General features: G+C 56.3%; 1 protein-coding gene across 4 annotated transcripts in view; it reads left to right on the forward strand.

Annotated features, from left to right (window-relative positions):
* The window catches only part of DUSP8 (dual specificity phosphatase 8), a 38920-nt gene extending 25807 nt beyond the window's left edge, over positions 1 to 13113 (forward strand). For all 4 annotated transcript variants that reach the window (XM_032188253.1, XM_032188252.1, XM_032188254.1 and 1 more), the window contains 4 exons: positions 5366 to 5532; positions 7377 to 7536; positions 7736 to 7859; positions 8265 to 13113. In XM_032188253.1, coding sequence (XP_032044144.1) covers positions 5366 to 5532; positions 7377 to 7536; positions 7736 to 7859; positions 8265 to 9360 — 1547 coding nt within the window. In that variant the 3' untranslated portion in view covers positions 9361 to 13113. The remainder of the gene's footprint in view (positions 1 to 5365; positions 5533 to 7376; positions 7537 to 7735; positions 7860 to 8264) is intronic.
* The last annotated feature ends 3091 nt before the right edge of the window (positions 13114 to 16204 follow it).

Genomic DNA, 16204 nt, shown 5'->3' on the forward strand with positions numbered 1-16204 from the left:
GATGGGCGAGGGCAGAGAGGTGTGCGAGGAGCGATTGAACAAAACGGCGCTGCGGCGCTGCAGCTGCCCGGCGGAGCCATTTCGCTTCACTAGCGCGATTGCTGCATGCCCGGCTGCAGAGGGACTGCGTTCAGACACGGGCTCGGCGGCGTTTTGCAGTGCCAGGGTGAAGGGCAAGCAGAGGAAGGAGATATTAAGTGGAGCAGCTTAAAAACACGCTGAGCCTGGGATGACCCAGATTGCCGAATGGTTGAATCAAGAAACTTCCCCTCCATCACCACTTAAAATGGGAGCCTGCTAAAAGTGCCTGACAGGTTTTTGTGGCACGAACCACATAACCCAGTGATGGTGTCATTAGTAATAAGTCACTCCTGGAAATGACACATTTTCCTTTACTTAGAACGAGTAAGGCTGGTCCAAAGCAGACACAGTCACCAGAGGAAAATCAAGCCCAGCAGCTCTGGGAGCGTGTCTGTGTTTGTGTGGGTGGAGGGCTTCCTTTCTGCCATTTTTCCTTTTTTTTTAAGGAAGTTCTCTGCTCGTTTGGGAGCAGGGAGAGGGACAGGCAGCGGGAGCAGGCAGGGTGGGGGTCTGGGACCGGTCCGTGAGGTCACCCCAAAGCTGCTGGGGGTGACGCTTTGGGAAATGGGGAATTCACGTGAATCAGGAGCAGGGCTGATTCATCGGCTCTCTCATCCCGACTGCTTGGGGAAAAAAAATAAAAAGGAAAAAGAAAGAAGGAGCTGGCAGTGGGGGTGATGAAATTCAGTGCCAAATGAAGGGAGGGTGAAAGCAGAGCCCGGGCACAAAGGCTGAGCAGGATGGAGAGGGGGAAGCAGGGGGATGCGGTGTGAGCAGGGAGATGGATGAGCAGGGGATGGAATGAGCATTGCATGGAGATGGGTGGGAGCAGAAAAAGCTGGAGAGGGCCCTTGCACATGGCTAGCTGGGGTAGACCTAGAGGGACGTTGCAGGATTTGGCTTAGCAGTGATTAGTGCAAAAAGCCTGCTTTGCACTGATGGAGGGTGTAACAGGGAGGCAGTTTATCCCTTGCTGCAGCCAGGAGAGCATCAGCCAGGAGAGGGCGAGTTGGCCAGGCTGCAGCACAGCGAGATTTCACCCGGTGGGACTGCACCGGGCATTGTCAGTGGGGAAAACAGCACGGGGACGGCAGGGGGAAAACTCAGCATTTCCTAAGCATCGGGAAGCTCTGAGAAACCCCAGGAGCTTCCTGGAGTGCGGTGAGTAAGGGTGACAGTAAGCAGCGTTGCATCACACCGCCGGCGTGAGCAGGCTCCCACCCAGCACGAGAGGCAGGGAGCCGGCGTTTTGCAGAGAGGGATTTTCCCAGCAGCTCTGGGGATGACGTGTGCCGTGCCTGGCCCCGCCACCACCCTTCCTTCCATTTAACCTGCCGCCAAGATGCCGGGCACAACACGGTCAAGGGCCAAGGTTTTACATCCCCCCCCCCAGCCCTCATCATCCCCTGCCATGCCTTGGTCCAGCGTTAATGCATCATTTCAGGCACACATCCTCGCCTTCGGGAGCAGTCACAGCAGCTGAACAAAAACCACAGAGGAGGGCAGCCACCTCCGTGTCGCTCCAGAAATCCTTAATGCCCCCAGCTCTTGGAAACCCTCTCTCAAAGCCCCCTGCCCACCTCTGGGGCTGCTCAGCAGCTCAGCAGCCCGGCTGCCGAGCCGGCACAGCCGGGGGGGAGCCAGCGCCGCTGGAGCAGCCGAGACGCGTGCTGGCTCGCGTGCCCGCTGCCCCTCGCCACGTGCCGCCCTGGCAGCCGCTGCCAGCCACCGCAGGCATCTTAATGAGAGCCGGGCAGAGGCCAGCCTCTCTCAGCCTCCTCTCGGGAGGTTTAAGGGGGACAAGCTGGTGGGGGGGAGGCTCCAGCACGGGGACAACAGCATCCCCGGGCTTGCTGGGCTTTTATCTGGCAGGCTCTTGGGGCTGTGCCAGGCTGCTGAGAAAGCTCCAGCACCTGCCCGGGAAGCCCCGTGCAGCTTCTTAACGCCCGTTGCGGGAGCAAGGAGGGTGGGCTATAAAGCCCCTCTTTAATGGGGTTTGCGGCTCTGGCTGTGCCTGCTTCCCTCCTCCGTGCTGATGAAGGCTGGTGGCACAGCGGGGTGGCATGTTACCTCTCCCCCTTCCTTATGGGCAGCCTTCGGGCTGGCCGTGCACACAGGAGGCTGGTGGCAAGGACAGGTCCCAGCAGCTCGGTGTGGCACTGCACATACAGAGCTTGCTCCCTGAGGGGTATTGAGGAGACTCGTGGGGCTGGGGACACTCCATGGGGCTGGGGACCTGCAGGTGAGGGGCAATGTCTGTGGCATTGCCCATAACATGAGCTGAATGTCCCCAGAGACCACCAGAAGGTGACAGCCAAGGCAGTGGAGGGGTCCCCGGTGCCTCTCCCACCTTCTGATCGCCTTCCATGTCCCAGGCAGGTCCCCAACAAACCCATTTTCATCACTGACGTGCTCTGGGGGGAGCTTGGTGAAGAGGAGGATGGAACTGGGAAGACGTTTTTTTTTCCCCTCTGTTTGTCACCAGGGACCACCTCATCCCCAGGGCTCTGCAGAGCAAGGCTGGGGGTAACGCTACTAAGGGCTATTTCTCCAGGGGCTTTGCTGAATGAGCCCCCAAAATCTGGGGGGTTGTTTTCATCCCCCAGCCTTCCCCAGCACCCACCTAATGCTGGTTTTTGGCTCCTTCCTTCATCTCCAGCAGGAGCATCTGCACCCAGACATCTCCCACTTGTCCTATCGTCCCCGTCCCTCACCTCCACCTGACACAGGTGACTGTAGGAGACACAGAAATGCCAAGTTTTGCCATGAAAACACTGTTTTTTGGTGGGAATGATTTTGATAGCCCTGAGGACCCACCAGCAGACTGTGTGTCCATGCTGCACTGGGAGCAGCTCCTCACCAGCAAGCCAGGCTGGAGGGGAGCATCAGGAAGGTACCAAAGACCCTTAAGCACCCACTTCACCTCTAGAAATCCTTCCCGAGCCTAATTCCCAATGTGTCCAGAGAAAGGAAGACCGCTGGGCACTGCTGTCTCTTAACAAAGCTGTGGCCCAGAGTATGGAGGGGAAAGCCCAGGTATCGGTGGGAGCCCTGCCAGGGACACTCACCGCCTTTGGGATTGTTTGGGAGAGCTGCTTCGCTTTCTAAAAATGCAAGGCATGCTGGAGCAGCCAGCGCGGGTGGGGTGAGCGCCGCGGCGAGGTCGGACCAGCGGCGGGTGCCCGACTCTAGGGTTTCCCCCAAGCAGCTGGTGGTGAGCATGGGGGAAATGAGGACAGGAGGGATAGGGGCACAGCCCAGGGACGTTTGCTCGGGGCCAGTGAGCCCCCTGTGCTCCTGGTGGTGCTTCCCCGGGCAGAGGCGGGTGAGGGGGAGACGGCGACGCCGGTGAGCAGCAGCATGTCCTGGCCTGCTGCAGCTATGAGGTCACCCCGCTTCTGGCTTTGGAAGAGGGATTTGAAGCCGTAGGCAGCCCCAGGCGGCTCTTGATGGGTATGAACGAGGGCGAGAGGCTGGGGAACAGAGGAGGCACTGCTCACAGGCTGTACGTGCACCCCACTCCCCATGAGCACATTGGATTTCTTTGCCAAACCCTCCACGTTGTTGTACGCAAGTCAAACATGCATCCCATTAGACCCCTTCCCCACCATGCAAACCTTTCTGCCCCCGCTTCCCCATCCTGTGGTCTGCCCCAACAGCCCCACGTGTGGCAGCTCAAGCTGGGGGTGGCACCCAAATGTGCGTGGGGTGGTGATTTATGCTCCTTGGCCACGGGGACGCAGCACAGGGGCGAGCAGTAACCAGAGCTGCGCTGCACCTGCGCTGGGCCTCCTTCCTTCGCTCTGATTTAATGCCCCAGTTGAGAGGTGATGTCATTTCGGAGGGAGCCAGGGAAAAGGAAGTGCTGGAGAAGATGATAAGGTGCTTTAACTCTTCGCCGCCTGGCTGGGCCAGGTTTGGATGCTGCGGCTGGTGTTAGGCACCAGGAAGACTTAAGCAAAGGAGGAAAAGGTCGGTTGGAGGACACCTTCTCCTGGGGCTGATGCAGGAGATGCTCCCCTGAAGGAGGCTGTGGCTTCCAAGATGCAAAGAGATGGTGATGGAGGACAGCATAAGCATGATTTCATGTGCTGCTCTGGCTTCTCCATCACCTTCACCTCCCAAATGTGGTGGGTGGGTTGTCTGCAGGGCCAGTCATACCCTGTCCAAGCCTGGGTGCCACAGCAGCAGCCAGGGAAGTGCTCCAGGAGGGTCAGCAGAAATGCTGCAAGGGCCTGGAGAGGGTAAACTGGGTGTGCCAAGGCTCCCCTCTCTCCAAGGGGAGAGACTGAATGGAAAGGTCGTTAGTGAAGGCTTGTTAAAATGTCTTGTTCAGCTGCAGAGATGGGCAGGGATTCCTGTGGTGCTGGATCCTGAGGCTGAGACTTTCAGAAGGGTCTCACAGAGGTGTCCAGGTCCCTATAACAATTGGAGGCAGTCAAACCTCAAAGTCTTCTCTGGCTTCTGTCAAGTTGCATCTACTCACCTGCATGACAGGGAAAACTGCTGGGGAGGCTGCCTGGGCTGGTACCACCCAGGTGCTCTCCATTGCACCAAGCTGCCACCCACTGCTTGGTGCAGTACATTGGGTGAGGCTTGCTGTCACATTCAGTAAGGCCAGACCATGAAAAACGGCAAGGAAATCTGTTCAAGAGAAATTAAATTTCTCCCCTTCTGGCAAAACCTACGCCGCGTCCCCCTCTCCGTTTTTTCAGGCTTCCTTTTCTAATTAGCGCCGCTGTGCAGAGCAGGCCAGCATTTGGCCATTAGAAAGGCAGGAAATCTGTGAGCAGTGTCACTGCCAGATTGCGTGAGGATGATGTTCCCAGCTCGAGTGCAATGGCCTGCAGGTTCCCATGTGCTGGTCTGCTCAGAAGTCCCAGGCTTGGGCTTGCTCAGTGCGAGCTCACCAAGTCATCCTGCCCCGGTGGGTTTTGCTATCCAAAAGTGATCCTCATTGTCCTCAAGGACTTTCTGTCCTTGTCATTTAAATGAAGTCGTGAGGAGCAGGAGGCGGTGCAAGACAGCCTTAAGTTGCACCAGGGGAGGTTTTGATGGGGCATGAGGAAGAAATTCTTCATGGAGAGGGTGGCCAAGCATTGGAATGGAGTGCCTAGCAAAGTGATGGAGTCCCCAGGGTAATGATGGTTGTTGGCTTTTTGCTCTGCAAAGCTCTGCTCTCATTGTCGGGGATTATCACCATTTCGTCCCCAGCCCTCTGGGTGCAGGTCCCGATGGTCCCAGCCTGGCTGCTGTGAGCTCAATGTCCCTGTTTTCTCTGCAGGAGGCTTTGCCACCTTCTCATCCTGCTTCCCGGGGCTCTGCGAGGGGAAGCCTGCTGCCATCCTGCCGATGAGCATCTCCCAGCCGTGCTTGCCTGTGGCCAACGTCGGCCCCACACGCATCCTGCCACATCTCTACCTGGGCTCCCAGAAGGACGTCCTGAACAAGGTACAGCCCCCCTGAGGGGACACATCTGGGAGAGGGCTCTGTTTGGCGACCCAAAAGTGGGCAACGTTTGGCTGCAGGGAGAGAGGAGAACAGAGGGATGCTGCCTTTTTAACAGTGCTGGCATGGCAGGGAAGGAATTTTGTTTAGAGGAAAAATAGTAACAGTGAGAAGAAAGGAGAAATCATAGTTAAAATGCCACTGGGCACCTACTGCAGGCAGGAGGGAGCCAGGCAGGCGTCCTCGCCCCAGGCAGGAGCAGGGAGAGGGACCGGGGCAATGGAGGGGGGTGGAAAGAGAAAGGAGGGAGAGAGAAATCATATACAGGGAGCAGAAGGAAATGAAAGAGAAAAATGCCAAGAATGTGAGCCTGGGAGCTGGGCTGGCTCCATCAAGCTGAGGTTGGGCTCTTCAGAGCCTGCTGGGGACGGCCCCACCGCGAGCTGGGGCGGGCAGGGACTGGCCACCAGAGAGCCGCAGCCAAAATATCCTGAGGAGCCAATGTCAGGCAAGAAAATTGATGGTTTCCTTTCCTCCCCAACTCCTCAGAGGGTTCTGTTCATCTTTTGGAGCCGTGTTTTCTGCCAGCATGGCAGTGAGGTGGCCAGCAGATGCTCTGTCAGTAGGCAGCAGAGCAGGGTCAAGTGCAGACATTGCACACAGGCAACGCTTCTCCTCTCCAGCATGTCTCAAGGCAGAGGTCCCAGGTGGCTGCTCCAGGCACTCCCCTGATGTGTGAAAGGACTCCTTTATCCCCATATTTCTTTCCTCCTCCTGTTTAATTCCAGGTCTTCCCTGAAGTAGTGCAGGCCAGGCAGCTGGCACAGATGTTCCCCATTTTTATGTGCAACCTGCCCTTGGTTATACAGATGATGTGTGATCTGATGGGAAGGGGAAGGACAGCCATGAATTTTCTGTCAGCAACACATATGGACAAAGCTGGCTTTGTCCCAGGAGGGAAGAAACAGAGTTTGGTGTTGATGCAGCACCCCGCAAGCCAGTTCCCTGAAGGGTGGTCCATGGGTCACCCCCTCCTTGCAATTTTTTATCTGATCCTCATTATCTAACATCTCCTCTGTGCCATGGCATTTTACTGAATCAGAAACAAAGGCAGTGATGATGGCCGTTGAGTGGTTGAAGCAGAAAAGTAACAGAAAACGGGTCCAGGTTCACTCCAGAGTCAGAAAGCGAGAAGAGTCAGTTCCTCCTGTGAACCAGAGAAGAGCATGTGTTCTGAGGTATCGGTGGCTAGAGCCTGAAGTCAGTGGTTTATGTGAGCCTCTTCTGAGCTGAATTCAGCACGAGTTAGTGAAGAACTGTGAACATCTAGCAAACCTGAGAACTCCCAATGTGTTTCTGTATGGATCGAGAGCAAAGAAATGGGCCAATATTGGTTAACATAGGGTGCTACTGATAACTCACCCCACTCCTCTGGTGCGGTGCCTCCTCCCTCTCTGAACTGGTTCTTTCTGAGCTTTCAGTGAGAGTTTTCATTGGTTTTCTTTCTTACATTTTCCCATTCTTCTTTTCATACTGGGGTACTCGGGCTTTCTCTTCCAGGACCCTCTTCCAGGACTCTTTGGTCATACCAGTGGGCCAAAGTAAAGATCTATTGAGTTTCAAACATGTCATCTAAATGGGCACATCCTTCTTAGCCAGTCTGTGCTGAGCATCAGCCAGGTAGCATCTACGGGCTGATGGTAGCTTCAGCTAGGCCAAGAAGCAGCAGGAGACACAGGGGAAAAATACTGGGATGGGTAACAGCAGGGAGCGTGTAGAGAGCCAGATCAGCAGCACTCTGTGGCAGCTGAACTCAGCCAATTGTTCGATCCCCTCTTTCCCACCAGGACCTGATGACGCAGAACGGGATAAGCTACGTCCTCAACGCCAGCAACTCCTGTCCCAAGCCAGACTTCATCTGTGATAGTCACTTCATGCGCATTCCTGTCAATGACAACTACTGTGAGAAGCTGCTTCCCTGGCTGGACAAATCCATTGAATTCATTGGTGAGCTTTCATTATAATGCTTACAGACCCTTCAGTTGGCCCTCAAAACCTGGACTTTTCTTCTGGCCTCCTCCACGGTCTTATTCCCCGCAACCCTTGTCCTTTCACACACGGGGGGTTGAGGGCTGGGAAGAGAGGCTAGAGCCATTTTGCTCACCTCATCAACACTTTTCTCTCCATTTCCTCTACCTTGCTCCAGACAAGGCCAAGGTGTCGAGCTGCCAGGTGATTGTGCACTGCTTGGCAGGGATCTCCCGGTCAGCCACCATTGCCATCGCCTACATCATGAAGACCATGGGTATGTCGTCAGACGATGCTTACAGGTAAGAGTTCCCTGGAGGATGGGGAGGGGTCGTGCTGGTGTGCTTCAGCCCAGGGAAGGGAAGCCATCTCTGCCCAGAAGGAGAGGGTGGGAACTCCCTGAAGTTTTGTCTTGCCTTGGCTGAGTCCTGGTGAAACCAAATGAAACCTTCCCTTCACATAGTGCATACATGGAGGAAGGTTGGGAGCAGTAAAATGAGGTGGGGAGGAGTAAAAACCCCAGAGTCTGAGCAGTGCCAGCTTTACCCTAGAGCATCCCAAGGCCCAAGGGGTAAAGGTTCCCCATAACTCCTTTCTTCGGGGGGTCTGGTAGAAGGTCCTGGATGATGCCCCAAAGAGACCAAGAGGGTAGGGGTGACCCACTGAAGGACCAAACACCAACCAGGGTTGTCTGCACTTCTCGGCAGGTTCGTTAAGGACCGCCGCCCGTCGATCTCACCCAACTTCAACTTCCTGGGCCAGCTCCTGGAGTACGAGAGGAGCCTGAAGCTCCTCAAGGCCCTGAAAGCCCAGGGCGACCGGGGAGAGGGAGAGGCCCCGCAGGACCCAGCCGAGGTGTCCGAGGGCGGCAGGCACCCCGCACCGTCTACCTCAGAGAAGGTCGAGGAGGCACCGAGAAGCACAACCTCCGCACCCCCCCCCAGCGACCCCGAGAGGCAAGGTGGGCCTCCCAAGATCTTGTCGCCCACGGCGCTGCAGCAGGGACTCAATGGCTTGCACCTCTCCTCGGAGCGCATCCAGGACACCAACCGCCTGAAACGCTCCTTCTCCCTGGACATCAAATCCGCCTACTCCCCCGGCCTGCGGCAGGACCCCCCAGGTCCCCCCAGCACCGGGGAAGCCCCCAAACTCTGCAAGCTGGACAGCCCCTCGGGGCCAAATGGCCAGTTCTCCCCGGTGCCCGACAGCCCCGACCGACCCAGCGGTCCCGACCTCCTGCTGGAGGCCAAGGTGAGGCAGCGGCGCAAACACCGGCACGCGGCGGGCTCGCCAGCCCATGGGCTCAGCCTCAACGTCGGCACAGCCCGCAAGAGTCCCGGGACGGAGGAGAGCCTCCAGCAGCCGCCGAGGCTCAGCCTTCCTGGCCCACCACCATCCTCCAACGGCTCCTGGGGGGGCGTCCACCTGGAGTCCCCCAGCACCCCGTCCTCCGAAGGAGGCTGGTACTTCGGCACGGACTCAGCTGGCGGTGGCAGTGGTGGTGGCGGCGGTAGCACCAGTGGTGGGACGTTGTTCACCGGCGCCAGCCCGTACCCCCCGTTCGGGTGCAACGGGGTGCCGGGGAGCTGCGAGATCAGACTGAGGGACAAGCAGCGGGCAGAGGCGCGGGACGGGAGGCACAGCTGGCATGAGGAGGCTGGCGCCGAGAAGCAGTTCAAGAGGAGGAGCTGCCAGATGGAGTTCGAGGAGACCATGTCCGAGGGCAGGTCCCGGGAAGAGCTGGGCAAAATAGGCAAACAGTCGAGCTTTTCGGGCAGCATGGAGATCATCGAGGTGTCCTGACACCCATCGCGGGCGCTTGGAGAGCAACTGGGGGGGGGGGATATTTAAGATGGGGAGAGACGTGGGGAGGGCGGGTGGGGAGTATTTATACCCGTGTGCGCATTTTCGGGAGCGCACATGCCAAAACGAAAGCAAAGAGGAATGAATCCACAGTCAGGAAACATCATGGTGAATGCTTAGTGTCCCCCCCATTCCCATCCTGGTCCCTCTCTCCTACCCCAGCCCTTGGGTACATCACCCTGGGCTTTTGCACATGGAGCGGTGACAGGAGAGCAGCCCTCAGAGCCCCGTGCTCAAATTTGGGGTGTAAAATTCAAGAGGGAAGGGGCAGGAATTACAATTTGGGGTCGGGAGGATGAGCAGAGCCTGCTCCTGACTTGGGCGGGGGGGACATGGTCCCATGGGGACGGGGCACAGCACCGCTCCGTCAAGGTGGGGAAGGGGCATCCCAGCCACCCCCTCCCTGCACCCCGGTGCACTAAGCATGCACCCCCGTGTTTCTCTGGCTGAGTATCCTAAAGATGCTGCACTAGAGCAGCCCTATACATATATAAATATATATTATATATAATATAAAGAACACACACACACACACAAAGAAAAAAAAAGGTAAATGGTTTTACTGCGATTTTTATTGAGACGTAAATAATATTTCAATTTTTTGTTTTGTTTTTAATTTATTGAAGCTGTTTCATTCTGGCAATGATTTGCAGACAATGTGGGGCGGTACTTTCAGCTCTATTTTTACTGTGTATGGTATTTAAATCTGAAATACGAGTTTCTAAGCAATATCTGAGGCCTGTGGCTCCTTCTATAGCTCATGTCGACGACAAAGATTTTCCCCCATTCCCTCCGGGTGCAGCGAAAAGGGGACAGAAAACTCTTCGGAGCACTTTTTCTAGAAACGAACAAGTGAACAAGCAAGATGTAAAATCTTCTTGCAACACAAACTGAGCCAGAAAACTTCCCTTTCTGGAAGCTGCTGCCGCTTCTTCCCCTTTTCTTAGTCCCTGTTTACTTCTCCTCATCCCCGTCCTGGCCATTGTTCCCATCCCAGACATCATTCCCATCCCGACCATCATCCCCATCCCAGCCATCGACCCCATCCTTCCCTCCCCTGGGCTGCCCTTCCTGGCAGGAGAGGAAGAGGAGGGAGTCACCCGAAATGGAGGGAAGGGCACTGGGCATCCCTGGGGATGCGTGGGGAAGAGGAAGGCATCCGATGCCGCTGCAGCATCAGGAGGGGAGGTCGCTGATGGTTGGGATTTCATGGTGGGGGTGTTTTGCCTGCTGTCCCCAGCCCTGAAACTCCTGGGCTGAGTTTTTTTGGGGGGAATGTGTTTGCGGGTGCTTCCCCCCTTCCCAGCTGCCCATACCCATGGGGAGCCAAGCCCTTGCCCCTCCAAAGCCCGACTTCAGGCTTGCTGAGAAGCTGCTTTCTGGAGCTGTAGGCACTGAGCTGCCTCTGCTGCAAAGCACATCTCTCCCTGTGGCTGTCTTTGCTTTCTCCCTTGTCTCGCGCTAGTTTGCAAAGCTAATACCTCAGGGGTCTCCGTTCGTGCGTGTCCGTGTCCTGTGTCATCCTTTGAGCAATTTTTCTTTTCTGGATCCGCACAATTTTTTTCTTCCTTCCCCTCGTTCCTCCTCTTGTTGTTCGTTTCTCTCTCTAGATCCAGCTACACGTGACAAAAACAAGCAATCTCAGGTTTAAAGGTGAACGCAGCCCAGAGGCACGCGGGGTTGCGATGATGTGCGGAGGGGCAGCTCACTCCAGCTGCCTGCTCCCTGAACTCCTCTGCCTCTGTGTGCATGTCCACAGCCGAGGTGAGCCTCCCTGGAGGCTCCTTGCTGTCCTCAGCTTGGCTTTATTTTTCCTGTTTTTTCAAAGAGGTCATGCTGGGGAGCTCCCATGTGCTCCTGCCTGGTACCCTTAAGAGATCCCTTAAGAGCACACCATCATCCATCATTGCCTCCAGCAAACGCTTCAAACCAGCTTAGTCTTGCCGACCTGAACCTTGGAGTAGGTAGAAAGAGCGTTCCTCCTCCTAGCCGTGTGGCCACAAGTTAACCTGATGGTTTGAGAAAGTGATGATGCTGGAAAATTAGCGCCAGGGCTTTTCAGCCTTTGCCTGCTCAGTTTTCAGCCCCTCACACCCTGCTCGTTGTTGCCTGCTCTGCCAACCTCATCCTGACGACAACCTCATCAACCTCATTTACAATCTACCCTTTCTGCCCGTCATTTGTGCTGTGTTCTCATTGGAACTTGAAAAATTTCTCCCTCCTGGCCACAAAAGGTAGACGAAGTCATTCTCTGCCCATCGTCTCCTGCTGCTCTGGGTGGTGGCACCTCTTCTCAAGCCCATCCCATGGTCCTCGAGGGTTGGTACCAGCTCAGGTCAGACAAATTGTTGGCAGGAATGTGTTAGGTGGGCTTTGGCCGGTGAAGGGAGGAGTAAGGGACTTCTCAAGTGATTTAATAGGAAAAGGACAACAGGTTGGCACGGCCAGGTGGGAGGATGACAGGAGGCAGTAGCAAGGGCTCGTATAACTCATCCTGTTAGCAGACGTGGTGTGCTATGGGAGCCAAAAAGCAGCTGGACTAAGTCAAGGAGGAAGGGGAGAGTGGTGTAGATGAGACACTAAATGTCTGCAAAGAAGCAGATATGTGGTTTGCGTTTTGTCATCTCCACCCTGCCGTGCTCCTGGATGCTCCTCAGCTCTGCTCGAGGCTCTGTGGGCTGCTCTCTCCTCTGAAACCAGAGCACAGAGAAACCTTTTAAGACTCATAGATAGATCATAGCTGCCAGGAGACATTCACCACCCACCTCTGCAGCCTTCCTTTGACGTATTTCATATTCATTCTTCCCCTTAATGCTGGGTGTGTGCACCAGAAGCCCTCTCATGTGCAATATTTTTAAGGCTGCATCCAGAAAACACCCCTTGATGGGGCAGCTCTGCCTGATCGTCTAGTGCCAGTGCTGACCCAAAGCCATGAGGGTCACCAAGGGGCTTGCAATTAACTTCAGTGTTTTTTTTAAATCAGGCTCTGCCTGGTGGACCACTTTGTCCGAGAACCAGAGAGTTACCGTGAGGATGGACATGTGGTCTGGTGGCCCTCCTCATCATCTCGTGGCCAAGCCTTTTTACGGGCTCTCCACCCCGATCCGATGAGGATGGATGCCCTTGTGGTGGCAGGAGTGAGGGCAGAGGAGAGGAAAGGTCCCTCCAGACCAACCCTCAGCTTTCCTTTAGGCTAGGAGGGACACGGTGCCCTTCCCTGAGCCCCATGGCAGGACCGTTCCCAGCCGCAGCTTGGAGGCTGAGCACAGCTGGAGGGAGGGCAGAGACCAGGTCGGCAACACCGAGCCAGAGGCTTGGGTTGGAGCAGGCTCGTCCCTAGCCTCGGCAGCAGCGTCCCCAGCCCCTGCTGCCTTCCCAGCCCTTCTCTTTGTTTCTTTGGACCTTCATCCCTGTTATGTCTGCCCCTTAGGAGACTGTGCCCCCACAGAACCCCCTCCCGCTGTCCTGTTCCCCCTACCACTCTTAATACTAATGATAATAAGCTATCAGTGTTGTCATTGCAATCTATGAATGATAGATTTGAGTATTTATGATTATTATTATGATTATTACGGTTATGATTCTGTACTTTTTTGCTTCTTACTCTTTGTATGTTGCTCCTTGTTTCTCTGTTGTGAATAAACGCAAGGCCCCATCACACCTTCTCTCTGCTCCCGGGCCAGAGGAGGCAAACGCTGCCCGGACAGACCCCTGTCGGAGGGTTTGGAGCGGGATGTGTCCCAAGGGCATAAGGACACCCGAACCCAGGGCAGTCCCGTTCTCTTAACTCTTCCCTTCCCTCCTGCGGCTCCTCTCCCCCCTCTGCTGCCTGTCTGCAAGGGGCAGGAACACGCTGGCACTGAGGCCGGGGAGCTGCATGGAGAAACGGTTCAAGTGTTAGCTTTGAGGGGCATCCAGCTCACCGAAGCAGCTCCCTCCAGCTCGTGGTCCTCTCACCTTCTTCTCTGGCTGCACCTCGAGGCTGCAGCTTCACCTGGAGGGGAGTGGGGTGTGGGTCAGAGGGTTTGCCAAGCCCCCGCTCACCCCGCTCAGCCCTGGTGCTCCGTCCCAGCGAGGTGCCCTGGGTTTTTCTGGTTTGAGCGGCCTCCCTCCACCTGGGACTGATAAACCAGGGCACCACAAGCAGGCAGAGACTAGTCCTTTTTTTTTTTTATCCCCATCCTTACACAGCTCAGAGGTTGCGGGGAGACTGGAAGGGGAACATTGTGCCAGGAGGAGACATGAGGGGAAGGGAAGAGGAACCCTGTCTGCACCACGGTGTGAAACACGCCCTGCACCATGTGCCCCAGGAGGGTCAGCCTGATCCCAGGGGCTTAACGCAGCCCAGACGCCGTCTGTCGCGACTTCGCCTCGTCGTGGGCTGGGCTCCTTCCCATCGCCCCGTGCTGGACTCATTCCTGGGGCTGCTCCGAGACCGTGCCGGAGCTCAGGTCTCACCCCACTCTCCAGATCCCATGGGGAACCCCTGGGGTCTTGCTCCGGCATCACCCTTCCTACCTCACCACGCTCGGGGCGGACGGGGAGGGAGTGGGCAGGTGCCCCTCAGGCTTAGCTCCCGCCAGCATCCCCGCAGGATCAGGCCCTTCCCCAAAGACCACAGCATGGGAATGGGGTCTGCATCCACCACGGGGTCCTGAGCAGGGAAGAGATGCTCCGGCCACCGGCCACACCATGTTCCCTCCGTCACTGTCAATGTGACCGAAGGCAGCTCCGTCCTGCCCCCTTGGACCCAGAGAGACACCCGGCCCCTGCCCCCTCTTTATTTTATTTATTTCCACCAGCTGCTAGCAGCAGGGCTTTTCTACCCTCTCTTTCTTTTCCTTTCTTTTTGTATTTTGGAACGGCGTGTTGTAATAAATACCCAAATAGGTGTTTTAACAGCTGGTGTCGGCCTTGGTTTGTGGGGGGGCTTTTTGGGATGGGGTTGGAGGGTCCTGTTTTGGGGTTGGCAACGGATTTTTGGCTGCATCCACCAGACCTGGTGGAGAGCTGGACACACAGCCAGACCCACACGTATTTATAGGGCCCCATGGCTGGAGCTGGATTAATTCGAAGCAGAAATAAGCTTCACAGCTGAGCGAGCAGGGGGATAAAAACTAATTGGGGCATTCGTGGACCCACAGACAGGCGAACGGCCAGGCTGGGGGTGTATAATGGTCTGTGGCTCCCACCGTGCTGGTGGCACCGTTTCAGCAGAGGCTCTCAGGAACATTTCCTCATGTCCCCTGCCAGGAGTTTACCTTGGAGGGAGGAGAAGCCGTGAGCAGGCTCCCCGCAGCGCTGGCTCCAGAAAGCTGCGGCACTCATCAAGCCACGCAATTATTGTTATTGAGCACGGAGGGGATACCCAGCCCCCAGCAGATGCTGAAGCTGCACCCCAGCTAGATCCCCTTGCCTCTCACGAGCCCGCTCCCCTCACCCCGCTGCAGCCACCGAGCACTTTCCTCCCCCTGCCCCTCCTGGCGGTTTGCACGGCGCAAACCATTACTGCAACGAGAAACCCAGGAACGTCCTTTTTCCAGCTCTCGGGCTTTTATTGACTCGGAATGGCTGCCAAGCCTATAAATAAATGTTCCTTGCACTAAATATAGCAGCCACTGAAATAGGGCTGCCGTCTATTTATTTAGCTTGTGGCCTCTTTGAAAGCTCGCCAGCCAGCGCTGCCTCTACCTTCGCTGCGTCCCACCCGGGGCCGCGGCCACCCACCGCGGGGGCACGGCTGAGTCAGTGCGGGGAGAAGGGGTCACCCAAAGCCAGCCCTGTCCCAAAGGTCCCCGCAGCCGGGGTGTCCCCAGTGTGGCAGCAGAGGGTGCGGCGGACCCCCCAGCCCTTCCCATAGCGCTGAGGTTTAGGGAGTGTTTGCTGGGGCTGAACCACAAGGTGTTTTCCCCTCCTGACTCAGAACCTCGGGTGTGAGGACTGCTCTTGCGCTACAGACACTGCCCCAGCAGCAGAAGGATGGCACTTACCTTGGGCTGCGATGGTTCCCTTGCAGCCCCATGCCAGCAAAGGGGAAAAAAAACGTCACTCCCTGGAAAGCCACATTTGCTCCTGGAGCAATCCAAGACATTAATAATGCTTAGCACTTAGAGCGAGTTTTGCTAAACATGAGCTAATCCTTACAACACCCATGGGAAGGAGAAAAGTAATTATTGTTATTGGGCTTGATTTTTCCTTTCCCATGCACCCCTGCAGATGAGGATTGGCTCTACCAGCCCCAGATTGCTCTGCAAATCAGAGGAGAAGCACACTCAGCCCAGTTTTTGCAAACAGGAAACCTGGAGCAAAGATGGCAGGCTATTTGCCAGAGGCCACACAAGAAGGCAGAGTACCTGGGGGAAGTCCTGGCCCCTAATCCCATCCTGTCAAAGGGTCCTGGTCCCTTTGCAGGTCCTCTCCTGGGGGATGCCAGAGGGATGCTTCGTATGGCTGCTCTCCTTCCTCTCCTCCACAGTGTCACGGCACGAAGCGGTGAGACACCCTGCTCTCAGCAGCAGCAGATGCAGATAACGCTCACGATGCACCACGCTGCCTGATTTTAACCCTGGCAGAGCTGAGATGCTGCTGGGGTCCCTGCTGGGTGCAGAGGGCTTGTGTTCAGTTGGGGAGCCGCAGGTGAGAGAGGAGGTGGGCGCCCAGGTGATGGGCATCACCCTATCAGGGTGCCTTACAGGCAGAAAGAGGGAGAGAATGCAAGACAAGCTTGGGGACAGCTTTGAGGTGGACTGCAGAGCCATGCGGCTTGGGACAGCATCCTGGGGAA

This window comes from Aythya fuligula, chromosome 5 (genome assembly GCF_009819795.1).
Source record: "Aythya fuligula isolate bAytFul2 chromosome 5, bAytFul2.pri, whole genome shotgun sequence".
In the NCBI taxonomy this organism is placed as follows: domain Eukaryota; kingdom Metazoa; phylum Chordata; class Aves; order Anseriformes; family Anatidae; genus Aythya; species Aythya fuligula.